The 23,388-nt window shown below is 44.0% G+C and overlaps 1 protein-coding gene across 1 annotated transcript in view; it reads right to left on the bottom strand.

Moving 5' to 3' along the window:
- The window catches only part of LOC115472442 (calcium-activated chloride channel regulator 1-like), a 105,050-nt gene that overhangs the window by 32,395 nt on the left and 49,267 nt on the right, over positions 1 to 23,388 (bottom strand). The window contains exons 8-10 of the mRNA XM_030206731.1: positions 21,617 to 21,841; positions 13,453 to 13,633; positions 5,559 to 5,665 (exon numbers count right to left, since the gene is read on the bottom strand). Coding sequence (XP_030062591.1) covers positions 5,559 to 5,665; positions 13,453 to 13,633; positions 21,617 to 21,841 — 513 coding nt within the window. The remainder of the gene's footprint in view (positions 1 to 5,558; positions 5,666 to 13,452; positions 13,634 to 21,616; positions 21,842 to 23,388) is intronic.

The raw sequence follows: 23,388 nt of genomic DNA, 5'->3' as shown, positions 1-23,388 counted from the left end.
GTTGCGTAGGTGGACTTATATTTTAATCCTTTGCAGTTGGGGTAATGGAGGTTGAGGAATGTACGTGCTGATCTTTTAGCATTCCTAGCAGGTAGTCTATGAGGTCTGACATGTAGGCCGGAGTTTCTCCATGTATAATTTTATGGGCCATGATGCATACTTTGAACGCAATTCGTTCCTTTAGTGGAAGCCAGTGTAGTTTCTCGCTTAGTGGTTTGGCGCTTTCGTATTTTGCTTTCCCGAATATAAGTCTGGCTGCCATATTTTGGGCTGTCTGAAGCTTCTTAATGACTTGTTCTTTACAACCCGCATATATTGCATTGCAGTAGTCTAGGTGGCTTAACACCATTGACTGTACTAGACTGCGGAATGTGTCTCTTGGGAAGTAGGGTTTGATTCTTTTAAGTTTCCACATGGCGTAGAACATTTTCTTTGTTGTATTTTTTGCATGGTCTTCTAGTGTAAGGTTTCGATCAATCGTTACTCCCAGGATTTTCAAACTATCGGAGGCCATAAGAGTGTAGTCTGGGGTGTATATAGTGTTGTTTTTGTTTGAGTTATATTGTGAGGATAGGATGAGACACTGTGTCTTTTCTGCGTTTAGTTTCAGTTGAAATGCATCCGCCCATGAATTCATTATTTGGATGCTATGTTGGATTTCTTTTGCAATTTCTGTTAGGTCATGCTTGAACGGGATGTATATCGTGACATCATCTGCATAAATATACGGATTAAGACCTTGGTTGGATAGCGATTTAGCTAGAGGTGTCATCATTAGGTTGAATAAGGTTGGTGACAACGGTGATCCTTGTGGGACACCACATTCTGGTGTCCATGGTACTGACGTTTTTGATTTTGAGATCACTTGGTAGATTCTAGCTTTTAGGAATCCTTGGAACCACTTTAGTACATTTCCTCCAATCCCGAAGTAGTCTAAGATGTTCGAGAGTATTTGGTGGCTAACCATGTCGAATGCGCTGAACATGTCGAATTGGAGGAGTAGCACACTGTGTCCTGTTGCTATTAGTTGTTTGAATTTAGTTATGAGGGTGGTTATCACTGTTTCTGTACTATGGTTGGATCTGAATCCCGACTGTGATTCAAGCAGTATTGTGAATTTGTCTAAGTAGTTGGTGTGTTACCATACTTTCCATTGTTTTGACAATCAGGGGGATGGATGCCACTGGTCGATAGTTAGTCGTGTCGTTTAGTTTTTTCTTTAGGTCTTTGGGTATCGGTGTGAGTAATATGTTTCCTTTGTCTTTGGGGAAGAGTCCGTGTCGTAGCATGTAGTTCAGGTATGTCGTAAGTTCTGTTATGAAGCGTTTGGGGGTGGACCTTACTAGATAACTGGGACAGGTGTCCAATTTGGAGTGGGTTTTTGAAAATTTGTTGATTGCTTGAGAAATAGTGTTTTCGGTTAGTAAATCGAAGCTGTTCCAAATTCAATCCGCTGGGTATTCACCGGGGGTTGGGTCTATGCAGTCCATAAATTTTTTGTGGTCAGTGGTGTTAAGTGGTAACGTGGACCGTAGTTTTATGATTTTCTCGTTGAAGTACTTGGCCAGGTCGTCTGCCATTGGGATGTCTGTGCTGGTTGTAGTAATTGGTGTAGTGTCTATTAGTTTATTTATGATTTGGTATAGCTTGTGTGTGTCTTTGTAGTTAGGCCCTATTTTGGTTCTATAGTATGCTCTTTTGGTTTGCCTTATTGCGTATTTGTATTTTCTTTGATGTTGTTTCCATTCATTAAGTGTCTGCTCGTCTTTCCTTTTCTTCCACATCCATTCAAGTCTTCTGGCCTGTGTTTTTAGTGTTTTTAGTTCTTCATTGAACCATGGTATTGAGTTTGTTGTATAATTAGTTAGTTTATATTCTAATCAATAAAAAATAAAATTCCTTTTTCTACTTTTGTTGTCTGGTCATTTTATTTTTCTAACCATGTTGGTCCCAGTCTCTGGTTTCTGCTTTCCCCTTTCTTAACTTTTTTGCCATAGTCTCTTTGCCCATTTGCCATTTCTTCTCTCTCCATGTCTAGCATTCATGTCACTTTCTGCCCTATCCCTTATTTCCTGTGTCTTCGCCCCTATTCTCCCACCAGGTTGAACATTCCCTTTCTCTGTGTCCACATTCTTGCCTTGTCTAGCCTCACCATTCTTTGGGCCCTGTTTACTAAGCAGCGCTAAGGGCACACTAGCGTTTTTACCGCACGCTAAAATTTAACGTGCACTAAACACATTCATAGGAACATATGGATGTCTCTAGTGTTTAGTGCGCGCTAAAAATGCTAGTGCATCTTAGTAACAGGGCCCTTTGTCTCTATCCCTGTAAAGGACACTGCCATCGGGTTGCAATAAATGGCGCTCCTGGAAGAGCGCAGCAGAGCCAATGGGAGCATCCTTCAGAGAGAAGCAGCGTGAGAAAAGAGAGGACTCCTGATGAAGGGGAGTTTTCTCCGAAACAGAGCTCTGTAAAACCCACTAGCCCTGTGTTGTTGAGCATTGCTACTTTCAGAGTACATTCTCATGGATCTTCCTCCACCACCATCCCGCTCTCTGTTGGAGTTCCCCAGGGATCTGTCCTTGGACCCCTTCTTTTTTCAATCTACACCTCTTCCCTGGGCTCGTTGATCTCATCTCATGGTTTCCAATACCATCTTTATGCTGACGACACCCAGCTTTATCTCTCCACACCAGACATCACTGCGGAAACCCAGGCCAAAGTATCGGCCTGCTTATCTGACTTTGCTGCCTGGATGTCCAACCGCCACCTGAAACTGAACATGGCCAAGACCGAGCTTATTGTCTTTCCACCTAAACCCACTTCTCCTCTTCCCCCACTCTCTATCTCAGTCGATAACACCCTCCTCCTCCCCATCTCATCTGCCCGCAACCTCGGTGTCATCTTCGACTCCTCCCTCTCCTTCTCTGTGCATATCCAGCAGATAGCCAAGACCTGTCACTTCTTTCTCTTTAACATCAGCAAAATTCACCCTTTCCTCTCTGAGCACACCACCTGAACTCTCATCCACTCTCTCATTACCTCTCGCCTTGACTACTGCAACCTACTCCTCACTGGCCTCCCACTTAACCATCTATTCCCCCCTTCAATCCATTCAGAACTCTGCTGCACGTCTTATATTCCGCCTGGACTGATATGCTCATATCACCCCTCTCCTCAAGTCACTTCATTGGCTTCCGATCAGATACCGCATACAGTTCAAGCTTCTTCTTCTTACCTACAAATGCACTCAGTCTGCAGCTCCTTATTACCTCTCTACCCTCATCTCCCCTTACGTTCCCACCCGAAACCTCCGCTCACAGGACAAATCCCTCCTCTCAGTACCCTTCTCCACCACCGCTAACTCCAGGCTCCGCCCTTTCTGCCTCGCCTCACCCTATGCTTCGAATAAACTTCCTGAGCCCTTGCACCAAGCCCCCTCCCTACCCATCTTCAAATCCTTGCTCAAAGCCCACCTCTTCAATGTTGCCTTCGGCACCTAACCTTTATACCTATTCAGGAAATCTAGACTGCCCCAATTTGACTGCCCCTATTTAACTGACTGTACATTTGTCCTTTAGATTGTAAGCTCCTTGAGCAGGGACTGTCCTTCTATGTTAAACTGTACAGCGCTGCGTAACCCTAGTAGCGCTTTAGAAATGTTAAGTAGTACTACTACTACTACTACTTGACATTTCTAAAGCGCTACTAGGGTTACGCAGCGCTGTACAATTTAACATAGAAGGACAGTCCCTGCTCAAAGGAGCTTACAATCTAAAGGACAAATGTACAGTCAGTCAAATAGGAGCAGTCTAGATTTCCTGAAAGGTATAAAGGTTAGGTGCCGAAAGCAACATTGAAGAGGTGGGCTTTGAGCAAGGATTTGAAGATGGGTAGGGAGGGGGCTTGGCGTAAGGGCTCAGGAAGTTTATTCCATGCATAGGGTGAGGCGAGGCAGAATGAGCGGAGCCTGGAGTTGGCGGTGGTGGAGAAGGGTACTGAGAGGAGGGATTTGTCCTGTGAGCGGAGGTTATGGGCGGGAACATAAGGGGAAATGAGGGTAGAGAGGTAATGAGGGGCTGCAGACTGAGTGCATTTGTAGGTAAGAAGGAGAAGCTTGAACTGTATGCGGTATCTGATTGGAAGCCAGTGAAGTGACCTGAGAAGAGGGGTGATAGTAGTAGTTTTGGATTACCTTGATAAACTTGAGTTTATTATAACCCCTGTTTTCATTACTTATGGACATTGCAGTCACATGTTTTTGAATAGACTGGAATTGAGCACTATGGATAGTGTGAATTTTAATGTTAAAATAATCACAATCAGTAAACACACTGTTGCATATATTGCACTCTTCACACTGAGGCACCCTGTGATGGTGTGGAGCTTGTTAGACCTTCAAACTTTAAGGGTCTCAAGCTAGAAATCTTTGTGGTTTAACAGTTATTCCACAAGATGACTCAAGTTACACACAGAGGGCACTTCAACAATTTTAAATATTTTAAAATAAATCTATAAAAACACTTAATTACTAGGGTCACTTCTACCCATATTTGCCTCATTGTTGTTTTAGGGGGAACTCATTTAAAGAGGTATTGAAAGCATGTTTCCCAGATCCCAGGTTTTTTTGTGTTTAAATATCCCCCCCATAAATCCAGCATTCTCCCTCTGTGTCTATAGCCCCTCCCCCAATGTGTCTGGCAGCACTTCTCTGTATCCCTATCTCTCCCCACATCCAGCATCTCCTTCTTTGTTCCCTCCCTCCTACTCCCCTCCCTGGGATCTAACATCTCTCGCTTTTTCTTTCCTTTCTCCTGCCCTCCTCTCTGGGAATTCAGCAAATATTCCTCTCTGCTCTGCCCCCCCCCCCCCCCCACTTGTGGGTCATGGTATCCCTTGCCTCCCCTCCCCAATTCAATATCTTCATCTCCCCCTCCCCGGAGAGAGAGAGAGAGAGAGAGAGAGAGAGAGAGAGAGAGAGAGAGAGATGCCAGACTGCAAAGGTGGGAAGCAGAGAATCAATGCATGAGAGAAGGTCACATAAGCATATAAACTGGAGAAGGGGGCCAAATGCATGTAACACAAGCCTAATGCATGTGATTTGGCATGTCTGCATCCATCATAGGAAAGGTATGCACATACTTTCCCCTTGACATTTTGTGCAATGTTCTTTGTTAAAAAGTGCCAATGGACTTTGCACAGAAGTGAACAGTTTGAAAATTGCTGTTTTTGCCCACATTACTGTTAGCACACAGTAGTGAAATGGTGCCTACGACTGTTTCAAGAATAATATAGAAATTTAGAATAATGATGGCTCTTAGTGAGTTTATTTTAATTGCTTGTTGTGTCATCAACATTTTTTTCCACTTTCTTCATTAAATTTATATATTATATCAGAATAACACTTTAGTAATAGTATTATGAACTGTACCTGCTGTACGCTGCCTTAAGTGAATCACTTCATAAAGGCGATTAAATAAATCCCAATAAATAAATAAATTTACCATACATTAGGAAATCAGTTCCTCAGTATGTAGACAGGATTCACTGTGACTGACCTGTATAGACTGTTCAAAAACATTTCCACTTCCTGATGAAATTCCAGTAAAAGCATCAATTAACCCATTGGAGTCCAAGCTATCTGTGGCAGCAAACTGTAAACCTCCTGAAATGTGACAAGAAATCATAAGCCTCCGGACATGTGACAAGTTTACAACTCTGAATAGTTCTTTTAGGTTAATGATTTCATATTCTGCCTGCTGTAAAGAAGACAAACTTGAAATAGTACAAGTTTGAAATTTGTAAGCAATAATAGCAAATCAACAGGCCCAAAATTAAATTTTGTTTAATTTCTATGTTGTTTATAGAATTTTTCAGTTTATTTGGGCTTTTAGTTTTTCTTTTTGCTTCAAGGTTAATGTCATTAATAGTGCACCCTATTGTTCAATAGTGCAATTTTCTGCACAATTGAATATACTGTTCAGTAGCAGGCATTATTAAGCAACGGTGTGCAACTATGGGCGAGATTCTATACGTGGTGCCTAAAAAATCCATGCGGTAAACATTTCTGCTTAAGCATATTCTATAAGCACTGCCTAGATTTACGTGCAGTATATAGAATACGCTTAGTTGATATCCCAGCCCCTAAAACTATGCATATCCATTTAAACCAATGAAAACATGGTGTAAATGCCTGCATGTAGATTTACACATACTGGGTCATATTCTATAACTACATGTGTAAATGTTGGAATGCCCACGAAATGCCCATTTCCCCACCCATAGCCATGCCCCTTTTGAACTGCATACATTGGAATTTAGGTGTGGTTCATTACAGAATACGTTTAGTAAGTTTGGCGTATAAATTCTAATTATTGCCAATTAGCACTCATTATTGCTTAAGTGCTCTTAGAAATGCTGATTTGCTTGTTAAGCCAATTAAGTTACACATGTAGTTATAGAATACCTGGATTTTGACATAGATCTCTAGGTGTGCTATATGGATTCCAGCAGTATGTGAGTGATAATGCAGCCTACTGCACAATAGTGTACATTATTGAAAATACAGGAAAAAATGAAATGTCACTGCTTTTTCACTGTTTTGGGTTAGAGGGGCCATGTAATTACATTTCCCATGTTGTTTCAAATGAATGTACATCCATACAAATCAAGACTTCATTACATTCATTTGCCTTTTGTACCAGCTTTATCCCTTGGAAGCTTGGTAGGTAGCAATTTATATAGTAATAAATGAATATATGACATCTTTTGAAAGGTAATTTAATTATGAATATTTACCACTGCATTGTGACTCTGGGCAAGTCACTTAACCCTCCATTGCCCCAGGTATAAAATAAGTACCTATATATCATATGTAAACCACTGATTGTAACCTCAGGAAGGTGGTATATCAAATCCTATCCCCTTTCTCTTTCCACCCCGCATCCCCCACACCTTTACCAGAAATGAGTGAATGTCACAAGAGCTAAACTTGAAGCCTATATGTAGATACATTTTTCTTTCAGAATAGGCTCCCCCTTCCCCAGAATGTTGCCCAGTTCCTAACAAATCTAAAACCCTCCTCCCTGCACCATCGTCTCATCCACGCATTGAGACTCCGGAGCTCTGCCTGTCTCTTGGGCCCTGCGCGTGGAACGGGTAGCATTTCTGGATTTGAGCTTTCTAAGAGCCTAAATTTGGCTTCCAGAACCTCTCTCCCACATTTTCCTATGTCATTGGTACCCACATGTACCAAGACAGCTGGCTCCTCCCCAGCACTATCTAAAATCCTATCTAGATCATTATTAGAGCTACGGAGGAGACCTGTTGCATTGGAGATGTGATCAACAGTCCCTATGCCATAGAGTGGCACTTGTCCTGAAGTCATCAACATCGGACAGAGGCTTACAAAAGCACCTATGAACTATGGAACATGGCTACAGGCATGTGCCTGAAAGGCTGTGACCAAAGTGGAACACAGCACAAGGAGGGAGAAGCAATAGAATCTGCTTGTGTCAGATCTGGGGAGGAGGAAAATTAAAGGGAAGGGTACCAGGAGAGCAGACACAGGGTAACTCAAAGACTGATGAACCAGCTCATTAGAGTAGTGAGTGGAACAGAAGGCCCTGACCACTCAGTTGAGAGAGGTGGGCTTTTCCCTTTATAAAGATTTATTTATCCAGGGCACATTGTTGGCACATGGGCAATTGCAGGACATCTTAGGCTGTAAAATTCCTTTTTATCAGTATTTTCAGGGACGGGATTTACTTCTGGGACCGGATGCGAAGGATAATTTACATAGGGAACCTGCCATGATTGAGGTAGTGTTGTTCAAATCTGGCCCTCGCCAAAAACAAACTAACACAGCTGACCCTGCTATGGAGGGCTAGTTCAGAGCAGAAGTGGGAAGAATGATTGGGAGCCCCTTTGGGAGATGATAGCTGGATTTTGGCTTACAGGTATGCATACCAATATGCACGTACCACATGATATAATCAGCTTCAATATCAGATACTACACAGATCCTACTGGACTCCGGTACACAGTGAGAGAGCAGACACAGAGGCAATGTGGGCTGAGAGGTTCCTTAGAGCATCTATAATGGGAGTGCCTCATGGTGTAGTCCTCTTGGCAACAAGTACTACTACTACTTATAATTTCTATGACGCTGCTAGACGTGCGCAGCACTGTACACTTGAACATGAAGGACAACATGGAGTGTTGCCACAATTTGGGTTTCTGCCAGATACTTGTGAGCCGGATTGGCCACTATTGGAAGCAGGATACTGGGCTAGATAGATCATTGGTCTGACCCAGTATGGCTATTCTTATGTTCTTAAAATGTAATATTGTCCCATGCTACATTGTAAGTTATATTTAATAATGAATTAGAGGAAAGTCTATTTTGAAATTGCTCTTTAAGAACAAAAATGTACCTTTTTGTGGCTAGAAAACATTTTTTCCCAATGTGACTATAGCAACACAAGGGTCCCTTGACTAAGGTGCGCTGAAAAATGGCCTGTGCCGGTGTAGATGCGTGTATTGGATGCGTGCAGGTCCATTTTTCAGTGCACCTGCAAAAAAGGCCTTTTTTTGACCAAAATGGACGTGCAGCAAAATAAAAATTGGAGTGAGTCCATTTGGCCCTGAGACCTTACCACCACCCACTGACCTAGCAGTAAGGTCTCATGGGTTAACTGGGCAGTAATGGTCTATGCACATACAATGCCGATGACCGCCTGGTTAGTGCTGTGCACTGGAAATTTTCCGACCTGCTTAGTGGACGCACGTAAAAAATGAAATTACTGCCTGGGCCACACGGTAGCCAGACTTTTCTTGGATTGCATGAGTATGAGTATGATGTAAAGTCAAATAATTGATAAGTATAAAATAAAAAAATAAATATAAGAATACAAAAATATTTTCAATTTGACCCTGGAAAGGGTAGCATTCAGTGGCTATGAGTAGTTTATAGGCCCATGATACTTTGTACTTGCAAGTTGATTTTGAAAGAGAAACTCCCCATAAACATTTCCTTTAAAACCCCTAGAGCTGCTAGTGCCATAGGGATATTTTTTTTATTACAAACACTTTTCAGGTTCAAAGCACTTGGAGTAAAGAATGCATCAGGCAAACTCTTGCCCTTAAACTAACTGCAGTGACGGTAAGCTTGTCAGCTAGATCCCTTGTGGAGAGGCCTTCAAATGTTACTCTGGACATCATCTGGTCAGTTCCAGCAGTGCTTGTGAAAACTTATTTCTATAGATGTACATTTTCATGTATAAGCTAGGAGTCTAAACAGTTTTCACAGGCAGAACAACTAGGAAATTAAAGCCATGAACTAGCCAGTTCACCATGGTTCAAATGAGCTTAATATAAGAAAAAATAAAATTATTCATTGGAAAATTGAAAATCTGGAGAATATAGTGAGGCTTAAATTTTTGGGTATTAAACTTTCCAAAACTTTTTTTCTTATGGCTTTGAATCACTTTAAGAACAATGGGCCTCTATTCCAAAGGCGCGCTAGCATTTTTAGCGTGCGCTAACAGTGTAGATGCCCATAGGAATTATGGAAATCTACATGGTTAGCACGCTAATTTTTAGCACACACTAAAAATGCTGCCGCACCTTTGTAAAAGAACCTCTACGTGCAGGAAATATTGAAAATCCCAGTAGAAATCCTTCTGACAATTAGAAAAACTTATTTCTTCTAAATGTGAGAAAGATTGAAGCTGGGGAAACTGGAGAATTAGAGGCTGCATTTCATCAGAGGTCTGGGGTGAAAGAATCAGAGAGGTACACAGCACATAGAGGGTCTTTTTCAAAGTTGTGCTAGTGTTTTTAGCTCGCAGTAAAAGTCAGCTAGTGGTAAATGCTGAGATGGGTGTCTCAGCATTTACCGCCAACTGATTTTTACCATGAGCTAAAAGCGCTAGTGCAGCTTTGTAAAAGGCCCCGTAACCTTGGTTTCTCCCCAAACAAAATTGAATGCAGAGTTTACCGAGCCTTGGACACTGATGGACAGTATGTAGTTTGTGGCAGCATTTCTGACTTATCCCTTGATTAAGCTGTTTCATGAAACGGAGATCCCTTTGCTGACACATTTGAAGGCTCTTTGATAGTTATTGTGTTTCAGCAATTGAAGATTCACTGATATTTTGCATTTGAAATTGTGAACAGTATTATACATTGCAGAAGAAGTTGTTTGCAGATTGCAAAGTTTAAAGACATATATTCATCTGGATGAAGGACACTGTCATTAGAAATGGGAGGTTTTGACCTATGATTATAGGGTTTATGTGTGTAAAGACTCACTTGCACATTGGCATCACAGGTATTGTGCTGGCCATATGAGGTCTTTTCTCCCATAATGTGATTATTGTTAGTATAAGTTGTGAAAATCCATTCTTTTGTTATTTTGTGTTATGTGGAGGTGCATTTTTGATATGAAGTCTAAGTCTGATTTTGGACGTTTTACACAAAACGTCCAAAATCCGAATAGAAAAGAAGGTCATTTTTGAAGAAAAAAAAAGATTTTTTTTTTTCAAAAATACCATTTTGAACAAGGTTTTGTGCTTTGTATGTTTTTTTTTTTTTTTTTTTGGGGGGGAGCATTTTCAAACCCCCCCCATACAAATGAAAAATGCAGAGAATCAAGCCATTGGGATGTAGGAGGGGCCAGCATGTTTATTAGACTGTTTCCCCAGAAATCCCAGGAGAGCAATGCGGCACCCTAGGGGGCACTGCACTGAACTTCAGATAAATGCTCCCAGGTACACATCTCACCATTGCTCTCTTATCTTGTCTGCTGAGCCCCCCAGAACACACCCAAAACCCAATACTCCCAACTGTATACCGCTACAATAGCCCTTATGGGAAAAGAGGGCACCTATATGTGGGTACAGTGGGTTTCTGGTGAGTTATGGAGAGCTCACAGTTTCCACCACAAGTATAACAGGTAACAGGAAGTATGGGCCTGGGTTCACCTATCTGTAGTACACTGCACCCACCACTAGACTACTCTAGGGACCTGCTTGCTGCACTAATGGACCTCAGTATGACATCTGAGACTGGCATAGAGGCTGGTAAGTAATCTTTTTAATCACATTTTTTGGTGGTGGGAGGGGGTCAGTGATCATTGGGGTGGTAAGGGGAGGTAATCTCTGATTCCCTCCAGTGGTCATCTGATCATTTAGGGCACTTTTTTGTGCCTTATTCATTAAAAAAACAGGTCTAGCTCAAAACATTTTAGTTTTAGTCCTGGATGGCTTTGTTTTGTTCCATTATGGCTGAAAAACATCCAAGTGTTAGGAACGCCTAAATCCAGTGGCGTTCCTAGGGGGACGGACACCCGGGGCGGCGCCCCGCCCCCCAGGTGCAGCACCCCCCCCCGATGCAGCGCGGATGCCCCCCCGCCAAAGCACCCCCCCGGCGAAAGAAACCCCCCCCCGGGTGCACGCCGCTGTGGGGGGTGCCGCAGCACGCGCCTGCTCAGCGTTGGCTGAGTTGGCGCGTTCGCTGCAGCCTGCAGCTCCCTCTGACCCGGAACAGGAAGTAACCTGTTCCGGGGCAGAGAGGGAGCTGCAGGCTGCAGCGAACGCGCGAACTCAGCCAACGCTGAGCAGGCGCGCGCCGTAGCACCCCCCCCAGCGGTGTGCACCCGGGGCGGACCGCCCCCACCGCCCCCCCTTGGTACGCCACTGCCTAAATCCCACCCTTAATATGCTCGATATGCCCCCTTGACACTTGGATGCACTTTAGACTAACAGCTTTTGAAACACATCTGAAAAACAGGTTTTGAAAATACCAATTTGGATGTTTTTGTGAGAAAACGTCCAAATGCTGCTTTATGCCACTTTTTAGATGTTTTTCTTTTTCGAAAATGAGCCCCATAGAGGGGCATTTTCAAAAGGGATGTCCAAGTTGCGATTTGGACGTCCTTGCAAAATGGCGAAATCCAGGGACGGGGAAACCCGTATTTTCGAAACAAGATGAATATCCATCTTTCATTTTGAAAATACCATCAGAGACGTCCAAATCCTTAAATTTGGAAGTCCCTAGATTTGGTCGTCCCCTAGACATGGACATTTCTGACTTTCAGCGATTTTCAAAACCAAAGATGTCCATGTCAAAAATGGCCAAATGCAAGCCATTTGGTCGTGGGAGGAGTCAGCATTTGTAGTGCACTGGTCCCCCTGACATGCCAAGACATCAACCGGGCACCCTAAGGGGCACTGCAGTGGACTTCATAAATTGCTCCCAAGAACATAGCTCCCTTACCTTGTGTGCTGAGCCCCCCAAAACCCACTACCCACAATTGTACACCACTGCCATAGCCGTATGGGTGAAAGGGGACACCTAGATGTGGGTACAGTGGGTTTCTGGTAGGTTTTGGAGGACTCTCTGTTTCCTCCACAAACGTAACAGGTAGGGGGTATGGGCCTGGATCCGCCTGTCTGAAGTGGGCACTGCAGTACCCGTTAAAACTGCTCCAGGGACCTGCATGTGTTGTCATGGACCTGAGTATGACATCTGAAGCTGGCATAGTAGCTGGCGCGATATATTTTGAAAGATGTTTTTTGAAGGTGGGAGGGGGTTAGTGACCATGGGGGAGTAATAGGAGGTCATCCCTGATTCTCTCCGGTGGTCATCTGGTCATTTCGGCCACCTTTTTGTGCCTTAGTTGTAATAAAAACACATCCAGGTGAAAACGTCCAAGTGTTCGTCAGGGACGTCCTTGTTTTTTTCGATTATGGGTCAAGGACGTCCAAGTATTAGGCACGCCCAAGTCCCGCCTTCGCCACGCCTCCGACACACACCCTTGAACTTTGCCTGTCCTTGCGATGGAGTGCAGTTGGGGACGTCCTAAATCGGGTTTCGATTATACCGATTTGGACATCCCTGGAAGAAGGACGTCCATCTTTTGATTTATGTCGAAAGATGGACGTCCTTTTCTTTTGAAAATGAGCCCAATAGTGTCATTACATAGTTTAGGGGGGCAAAATATCAGCAAAATATCGAACCATGTATATTTTGAACCTTCTCAGCTACACTTTTTCTTTTACTGTAAGAAACTGACTTCCAGAGTCTCAGGTGTTAATTTAGTGGTACAGTGTTGAAGACTGAGGTATTGTTTCACAGCCTGAGTTAGTGAAAGGCCATTACTCTACCAATGTATATCTGTTTACCTTTTTTGTTACATGCAGTTTCTAGATTTTCTTTTGTAGATTGAATAATCCTTTATATTTCCACTCATTTTCTTTCATCCCTTGTGTTTTGAAAAGTATTTGGATGCTTCCTATGTTAATTTGTTTTAAAAAGCAAATCAAATTTTAAAATATGATATACATTTTTTTCTGGGAATATACAACATTGGTATGAAATATATTTGTTTAGGTAACACAAAATTCCTTTGACCTTTATACTGGAAAGCACAAGAGTAGTTCATTTTACCTGTCATAGTTGATAATTGTTCAAGCCCTTTATCTGCATTTGGTCCCAGGCCAATGGTATGAATTATTGCTCCACTATTTTGCACTTCAGTAAAGCAGCTGCTTATACCAACATCGTCTTCTCCACCCGTTAATAAGACAATTTCAGTACCATATGTATTTCCATATACCACTTTATTTACCTGGAGAAAGAGAAACGTAATATATGAATAATTGGCCTAAGGCCTTGGGGTCTTCATTCCCGGTCTATGAGGGCTGCAGTCAGATCAGGCTTTCAGGACTTCCTAATGAATATGAATGAGAGAAATTTGTATACAATGAAGGTAGAAGACAAATCTGTCTCATGCATATTTAGTAGGGATATCAGGCCCTAAGTAATGAATCTGTGATACCTTTGTATGTGTCATGGGAGTGTGCACTTTTGTGAACTTCTAGTAAAATCCTGAAGCATCCTGCGAGCAGATGCAGCTTCTGTGGAAAAGTGAGCAATGCTTGGCTGTGGTTACTTAAAATTTGAGAGAGAAGAGAAATTTGATAAATTCTGTTTTAACTTCATTAACAGTCAAAATGTTTATGAAATACCTTATTTAAATTGCAATAAGTGAAATGTTCTTACGTTATTTTTTAGCTTAACTGCCTTAAAAGAAAAAGTTCATTCCTGCCTTCTTTAAATTACAACCCTAAACAAAGGCATGGGGAGAGGGCTAACCTGCATGGAGTTGCAGTTGCTGATGGCTGCCTGATGTTGCTAGGCTGATGGAATAACGCTGATTGTGAGGTAGCTCACAAGTACTGTTATTCTTTTACCACTGGGATACCACAGGTTGGGGGCTCCCTTGGTAAATCATGGTGCGGTAAAAGCTAGAGACTGAGTTTCGGTTTCGGATTTGGCATCGAAACCGACCCAAAATTTGGGCTCAGATTGTCAAAGGAAACTGAACCTCCTTCCCCATCATTTTCCACTGCCCCCTTCATCTGCAAGCATTCTCTGCCCCCCTCAAGCTGCCCAACCACCTTTAGGCCCTACCCAGGCCCAGGGCCACCGAGAGACTAAGCTGGGCCCGGGGCACGGCTGCCCCCCCTGCCGATGCCCTCACCGCTGTCCCCAGTCTCACCTGCCTGCCCTCAGCTCCATCCTCCACCGGGCCCCCTGCATTAAAATCGGCAGCGCCTCAGCTCCGTTTGGAAAGGCAGATCACCTACCTTCGGACCTTCCCTCACTGTGTCCCACCCTCGTCTGATGTAACTTCCGGTTTCTGCGAGGGCAGAACACAGGGGGGGGCCCGAAGAGAGGCAATCTGTCTTTCCAAATGGAGCTGAGGCGCTGCTGATTTTAATGCAGGGGGCCCGGTGGCGGACAGAGCCGAGTGCAGGCAGGTGAGACTGGGGAGGGCGGCGGCGGGTAGGGCAAGGGCGTTGGCAGGGGGAGCATCTTTGCCCCGGGCCCGGCTTAGTCTGGTGGCCTGACCCCGGTGTTGGGCCCAGAGGCCTGGGCCTGGGGAATTTTGTCCCCCCCTGCCCCCCCCTCTCAGCGGCCCTGCCTGGGCCTACCTTAAGAAACCTTGATGGTCTAGTGCCCTCTTCGGATGAAGGAACAAAGCCCACTCATTCCTGCATGGTGCCATTTGTCCTTCAAAATGGATTCCAGGACCTCTAGCAGCAGTCTTATGGTAGCCATATTGAGATTGGAACTAGCATAAGCATGAGCAACTGAAGACTGGAACTGATATAACTAGGAGCAATCTCAATATGGCTGCCAGGACCTCCATTGGTAGTCATGCAAGGCTCCTATGGGAGGTCCTGGCAGCCATTTTGTAATTGAAACCAGCATAAGCAGGAGTGACTAGAGATTGGAACCGACATTAGCAGGAGCAATATCAGTATGGATGCTGGGACCTCCCACAGCATCCTTGCGCGACTTCTACGGGAGGTCTCAGCATCCATATTGAGACTGGAACCAACATAAGCAGGAGCAATCTCCAGTTACTTCTGTTTATGGTGGTTCCAATCACAAAATGGCTGCAGGGACCTCCCACAGCAGCCTCGCAAGACTACCGCAGGATGTCCCGGCAGCCATATTGAAAAGAACTTTGAAGAGAAAGGTCAAGGCTCATCAAAAATGTTAGGCTAATGCAGGAGCCCTTACTGCTTCCTAAATAGGAGGTGATTTTTATTTTTTGTTACATTTGTACCCTGTGCTTTCCCACTCATGGCAAGCTCAATGCGGCTTACATATTATATACAGGTACTTATTTGTACCTGAGGCAATGGAGGGTTAAGTGACTTGCCCAGAGTCACAAGGAGCTGCCTGTGCCTGAAGTGGGAATTGAACTCAATTCCTCAGGACCAGAGTCCACCACCCTAACCACTAGGCCCAGGACTGTGCCTAAGGGCTGTGGTGCCTCCCTGCAGACTATCAGTTGCCCCCCCCCCCCCCCCCATGTGGCATCTCCTTTCTCTCTTTTCCCTGTTCTCCCTGTTTAAGAGCATAAGAAATTCCATACTGGGATAGAACAAAAGTCCACCGAGCCCAGTATCCTGTTTCCAACAGTTGTCAGTCCAGATCAAAATCTACTACTACTAGATGGAATGGGGAAAGGATAGCAACTAAAAATATGAGAATTCTGGGTATGTTAAAAAAGCAGCACCTGGTACCACAGTGTTACACCATTACCAGAAGTGAAAAGGGCTGAGACATGTTTCAGTTGGACTGGAAGCCCAAGCAGAAAGCAAAAGCACTGCCAGGCCAGAATTAATAAACCAAAAAAATGTAACAAAGCCAGTACTGAGCTAGCAATAGCCAAAGGAGCAAATTATGTGTTAGAGAAGTCAAAACCATCAATAGACAGTCCTCTAGTTCCTATTCAAACTGAATTTTGTGTTTTTTCTTCAGCGCTGTACACTTGAACATTTGAAATTGAGCCAAGAGAATTTTGGTACCTGGCAGAGTAAAAAGCAACAAGATTCCATCTTACCTACTCAAGGTATAAGCTGTGGAATAAGTGGCTCTCCTCCTCTCAGCACTCCACGGCAACACACAGCAACACGCGGTCCTCCTGCGGTCCAAATAACTACTCGACGGCGTGGAAAAGCTGGGCGGAGTGGGCGGTGCCAAAGTCAGAGCCAAGCGCTGCGCGCAGGAAGGCAGCAGCGCATGCACATAGGCGCCGACGCGCCAATGTGGTATGGCGGTAGTAAGGTTTTTAAAAACATTTTAAAATCAGCACTCGACTGGCAGCACTGCAGCCGGCACGGCGCCCTTGAAGGCAGGCGCCCTCCTGCAGTGCTTACCCCGCTTACCGGTTTGCACGGTCCTGACTAGGCCACTTGTCCACAGTGCTCTTGCACTAAATTTTTTTAATGGCATGTATGAATGCTAACATTAGCACACGGCCATATATTAAAAAAATGGAAAAATGCCCTTTTGCCAGCCACGTTACAATGAGCTTAGCACACAGGAAAGACCTGTGCTAGAGCATGCTAAGACCATTTTTTAGCTCCGCTTAGTAAAAAGGCCCCTTAGCACATAACTGTAAGGGGGTGCGTATTCATGGGAGAAGCATTGGTATGTCATGGGAATATTATCAGATGTGCACTGCCATGTGAACCTAGGCGTGTCAACTTACGCCTAAGTTTTGGTATGCCACAACAGTTTTATTTTATCATTCTATAATGGGTTAGGTGCACTTTAACGCTGCTATAAAATTGGTGCTAAGCATGCCCCTTTGTGCTGAGGTTTTTTTCTGTTTTTTCTATTACTTCGACCTTAATTTAGGTGGCACATTATAGAATTGCCTCATGTTTAACAAATGTGCATGTATATATATATATATATTTGAACATTTATGCCTGCTCCAGAGCTGATGTAAAATGTCAGCTCTGGTACAATTTATGCCACTTTTGCCCTAGTACATTTTAAAGACACATATGCATCTATGTTTCTTTATAAAATAGGTGCCAACTTGGCTTTTCTTCATAGGTGTTTTTTAATAAAGGATTTTTTACATGCATATGTAACCCTAAGGGGTTAAAGTAATCTTACCTGAGCTCCTCCAGAGGGAAAAAATAAGGGTTCTATAGTGACATCATTATGGGACAACAGCTGAGCAAGCTGAGACCTGGTTGCCTTGGCAATGGCTTGCTGGTCATTTGAGAGTTGGGCAGAAGGAGCTGACAGTTGGGGAAGAAGGTGAAAGCAGTGAGAGTGAGAGGCGAGGTTAGTGACTTGTACATTCCGCTGGCTTCAGGGGTGTGACTCTGGATACTGAGCGTAACTGCAGGTATTCAGGAACACATTCTATACTGAAGTATAGGGGGGGGTGCATAACACATATGCCATTATCCCCTGAATTCTATAAATGGCGCTTTAAACTTTGGAAACCCATGCAAAAGCCACGACGAAGAAGATGTTCAACATGATGTGGGTACTGAAAAGAGTAAAACCATTCCTCCCACAGAAAACTTTCCGCAATCTAGTACAATCCACAGTACTCACCCATGCCGACTACTGCAACAGCATCTTCATCAGTTGCAAAGCCCAAATCATGAAAAAACTCCAAACCGCCCAAAACACAGCAGCCAGACTCATTTTTGGCAAATCACGATTTGAAAGTACAACACCACTATGTGAAAAACTTCACTGGCTCCCTATCAAAGAGCGCATAAACTTCATAGCCCACACAATGATCCACAAGATCCTCCATGGCGAATCTCCAAGCTACATGGCCGACTTGATCGACCTACCAGCCAGGAACGGGTCCAAATCTTCTCGAACATATCTCAATCTTCATCTTCCTAATTGCAAAGGCCTCAAATACAAAACCTACTACGCATCCAACTTCTCCGTTATAGGCAGCAAACTCTGGAACACAATACCTCGACACATCCGAACAAGCAATGAACATCTACCCTTCCGAAAGCTGTTGAAAACTTACCTCTTTAAACAAGCCTACCCAAACAGCCCAACTTAAATCTCGAACCTAATCCACATCACTAGCACCACCCATACTCCAATCCTCTCCCCCACGTCTCATCCTATTGTCCTACTCTCTATAACTGGGTTACCTTTGTGATACGTTGTACCATACTTTGTTTTATCTCTGTGATACTTTGTACCATACCTTGTAAGCCTCACTGAACCTGCTAACGAGCGGGAAAGAGCGGGGTACAAATGTTATAAATAAATAAATAAATAAATAAATAAATATGTACAAGTTTGGGGCATGCCCAAATTGTGTGTGCAATTTAATTGAATGAGTCAATTAGTGCTGATAATTGAGACCTTAACAAGCAATTATTGGTGCTAATTGGATTTAATTAATATTTATTCACCTAAATTTAGGCGTAGGATCCGTGCATAAATTTTATGCATGGGTCAAAAAAGGGGATGTGGCTATGGGAGGGTCATTGGCATTTCATGGGTGTTCCTTTAATTTGTGTGCTTTGTTATAGAACTTGGGGATCTGTGCTTGATTTAGGCGTGGGGATTTACATCATTTCATTTCTTTTACTTTCTATATCGCTTTTGCGGACTGGAAGACCCAGGTGGTGTAAAATCTAAAAATTACAACAGAAACACACTGATTGAAATGAACTACAATAACGGATAGGAAAGGTAAGAAGCAATCATACAAGGAAGAAATTACAGAACATAATAAAGCAGTATTTTTAAAAAAAGGCAAAATTCCCTGTGAATCAAGACAGTAGACTCTCATGCCCAGATGCATCAACCAAACGTTAAAAAATAAGAATCGTAAAAGTGCTTAACGATTTTTAAAAAATGAGGAATGCACTACAAAAACACTCCAGAAATGTTCGGATCGGTATTGCAAAGTAGGATGTATCACAGAATCGTTAAACCCGTCGTTAATCAGCGCCTAAAGCATGCGCAGAGCAGCCCAAGCGTTATGCTGGCTGCTCTGCGCATGCCAAAAAGGCCCAGCTGTCAAAACAAAAAAAAAAACCCCCACAAACACGTGTGTTTCGGGATGGGGCAAAGGCACTCGTCATGAGCGTCCTGTATGGACACCTTGCCCCCCCCCCCCCCCCGCTGCTCCCCGCTTCCCCCCCTCCCCCCGCACGAAAAATCTCCAATTTTAGCAGCCCCGGGCCAGCCCTCCTCCCTTCCTGTATTCTCCCACACTAGCTCCGCCTCCTGCCATGCTCCGGTCCCATGCCCCGCCCCCGCCGCCCCCCCTTTTGTCGTGGCTGCCGCTCCCCCCCTCCAACGACCCCCCCCTTTGCCTTACCGGCCCATGCAGCGCCTGTCACCTCTGCTGCACGGGCAAGAACAGCTGATCGGCGAGTCAGAAGGCCTTTTCAGACGTCCCTTCTTTCTTCCTGGGCCCGCCCTCCTCTGACGTAGGTAAACTACGTAGTTTACCTATGTCAGAGGAGGGCGGGCCCAGGAAGAAAGAAGGGAAGTCTGAGGAGGCCTTCTGACTCGCTGATCAGCTGTTCTTGCCCATGCAGCAGAGGTGACAGGCGCTGCACGGGCCGGTAAGGCAAAGGGGGGGGGGCGTTGGAGGGGGGGAGCGGCAGCCACGACCAAAGTTTACCTATGTCAGAGGAGGGCGGGCCCAGGAAGAAAGAAGGGATATCTGAGGCCTTCTGACTCGCCGATCAGCTGTTCTTGCCCGTGCAGCAGAGGTGACAGGCGCTGCACGGGCCGGTAAGGCAAAGGGGGGGGGGGTCATTGGAGGGGGGGAGCGGCAGCCACGACCAAAGGGGGGGCGGCGGGGGCAGGGCACGGGACCGGAGCATGGCAGGAGGCGGAGCTAGTGTGGGAGAATACAGGAAGGGAGGAGGGCTGGCCTGGGGCTGCTAAAATTGGAGATTTTTCGTGCGGGGGGGGGGGGGGGGGGGGGGGGGGGGGGGGGGGGGGGGGGGGGCAAGGCGTCCATACAGGACGCTCATGACGAGTGCCTTTGCCCCCTCCCGATCCTTTTTTTTTTCTTTTTTTGTGCTGAGGGAGAGGGGAGCAGCGGCGACCTGGGGCGTCAATAAAGGACGCCCCTGACGCGTTTTCGCCCCCCCCCCCAGTTATTTTTTTTATTGGATTTTGTAAACTGCTAGCAGACAGACAGCCCTAACGAGAGGTACAGACTCTCGTTAGATTTCACGGTGGCCTCCTGCATTAAACGAATCGGAAAAGGTTAGTGCATGTCATTTCAATGGGATTTGTAGAAGAATTGCTCATCTGCATTCAGTTTTCGTTAGCTGCTACTGTCGTCGGAAAATAGGCTTTAGTGCATGGAAAGGATAGGAAATTCTTCCTTGAGGGCTCATTTAATGATGAAAAACGTTTAGTGCATCTGGGCTTCAGTCTGGTGTGAAAGCAAGATGGAAAAGCCAGGTCTTGAGGTCAATTTTAAACTGTTTTAGAGAGGATTCAGTACGAGGTGTTAAAGGCATGGAATTCCAGAGAGCAGGTGCAGCAAAGTAGAAAGCTCAGGGATAATTGTCTGCAGTTTCAATATAGGTACAATTTCTGTAGAATTTGTGTTAGTATTTTATAAAGGCATAAGTGCCTATGGGGCTCAAATCACTTAGACTACTAGGTTATTATGTAACTTTGTAAGTCCTTTGAAAATACACTTCTATGTGTGTTTATAAATAGGCTAAAAATAGGCAATTTTTCCACCTCCAAACCCAGGCAACCTTTTATAAAACTATCCCGTGGAGGGTAATTTTATAGCAGGGCACCATGGGTAGGTGCTTACAGAGACGCTTATGTAGGCACTATTTCATTAAAAAAAAAAGAAGTAGGCACATACTTTACTTCATAAAATACTGGCATTAAGTCGTCTTACACATGCTTTCTTTGCAAGCTGACATTTACATCAGCTTATGAACATTTGCACATGATTTATAATATTTTATAATCTATGTTTGTATTTGTGCACTAAGTCACGCCCCACCAAAACACCACCCACCACTAGCAAAGTTCATGCCTTAATGCCAAGGTCCATACTTTTATTCAGTTAGTATTCTGTGAGGTCATTTACACATGTATATTGCCACCTACAGATGGGAGTGACTTATAGAATTTCCTCTTATAATCATATATAGTAGTTTAGAAAAAAAATTATATGATGAGACAGATAATAAATGTCCATTATTAAAACTAGATCAGTGCAAAAACTCTATATTACATCATATTTTACCTCAAATCCAGACCTTAATCCTGCACAGATGTTTGTTCCTCCACTAGCTGTTGTAGGAAGAAGTGTGACCAGGTGTTTCCGAGTAGCATCACTGTCTATTCGTGTTAAAGATGACCTGATTGAAGCTGAACAGTTAAAGGTGACAATACCAACATGGGAGTCTGCCTCAATAATCTGCAGCAGAAACAGCTCTGCTGCCTGACGCACACGACCAATGCGATTACTCTGGAAGTGGAAAAAAATGCTTCATCGTTGTCTGGAGCCTTTGGCAAAACATATTGTAAAGAAATTATTTCAAATGTGACAGTATGGTGTTAGGTTATTACAAGCAATTGAACAGACAGAAAATACTAGATAGAAATATTTTGAGGATCTAGTTTTAAATCTGCTTTTGGTAACTACTTGTTTAATTGCATAATGTAGATGCTAGTTTATTTTACTGTAGGTTAACTTTTGTCTTTAAATATGTATCGTGTTTGTCATTTGTCTTCTTTTGATTTTTATATATAATTATGATTTTATTGACCATTTGTATATTACCTTGAACATTTTTAGGAAGAGAGATTTTAAAATATAATTAAAGTGTGTTAATCAGTGTTGGGGATGAGAACTGGGCAGGTTATTGGTGGAGTATGGACATGGACTTCAAATTGCAGTCAGTATGCGGAACTGACCACATGTGGTCACTTGTGCAGTGACCACGCCCCTGGATCTAACTGGAAGCGTTTGAGAAAGTCCCATGAGCTGAAGGTAATCCCAAACCCTGGAAGTCACCAGCTCACAGAACCTGCAATTTAGCCTCCAAGTCCTTCGGGATAAAAAACGTCCCTTGAGCAGTGTCAAAATAGACTCCAAGATATTCTAAGGCCTGGGAGAGAAGTAAATGATTCTTGATCCAATTCACCATCCAGCCCAGGCCCCCCAGAAGAGTAATAACCTGAGAAATGGCCAGTCTGGACTCCACCTATGAGTCCTGAATCAACCGTTCATTCAAGTAGGAATGAACATGAACACCCTGACATTGCAGATAGACCACTACCAATACCTTCACTTTGGAAAAATTGTGTGGCACCATGGCCAACCCAAAGGGAGGGGCCCAAAATCAAAAGTGAAACCCAAGCGCTCAAAAGCGGAAGAACCGCTTCTGATGGTCCACAATAGAGGTGGAAAACACAAGAGAGGCAGAAGATCTGCAATGCAAATACAGCAGAGCAAGCAGTAGACCAACAATGTGGATAATAATGGCAAGGACTTTCATTCAACCAAATATAAATTAGAGAGGTAAAACCAATCAGGATGAACTAGCCTTGTAACAATATTGCTTAGGACTTGTTACAAGGCTAGTCCATCCTAATTGTTAATCTAGAGAGAAGTGTGCTTTTGGTTTTACCTTTCTAGTTTTGTCTCTGATGCAGGCTTTTGCAAAACGTGGCCATGTTGGGCATAAGTTTATATTTGGTTGAATTAAAGTCTTTGCCATTATTATCCATGTAGTTGGTCTGCTGTTTGTTCTGTCACAATGAAGATGTGCAGCTAGGCCTCTGTGAGGTCCAAAGAGGTCAGGAGCTCGCCCAGACAAACCAAGGCAATCACAGACCACAGGGTCTCCAAGCAAAAGTGCTGGACAAGAAGGAAAGCATTAACTCTTTTTAGATCCAAGATGAGATGAAATGAGTCATCCTTATTTGGGACCACGAAATAGATAGAATAATGCCCTATGACCCATTCTGCATCTCGGACAGGTTCCACTGCCACCACTTCAAGAAGATGCT

This window comes from Microcaecilia unicolor, chromosome 6 (assembly GCF_901765095.1).
Source record: "Microcaecilia unicolor chromosome 6, aMicUni1.1, whole genome shotgun sequence".
In the NCBI taxonomy this organism is placed as follows: domain Eukaryota; kingdom Metazoa; phylum Chordata; class Amphibia; order Gymnophiona; family Siphonopidae; genus Microcaecilia; species Microcaecilia unicolor.
The sequence above is the reverse complement of the archived record's forward strand: the minus strand, read 5'-3'. Positions and strand labels throughout refer to the sequence as shown.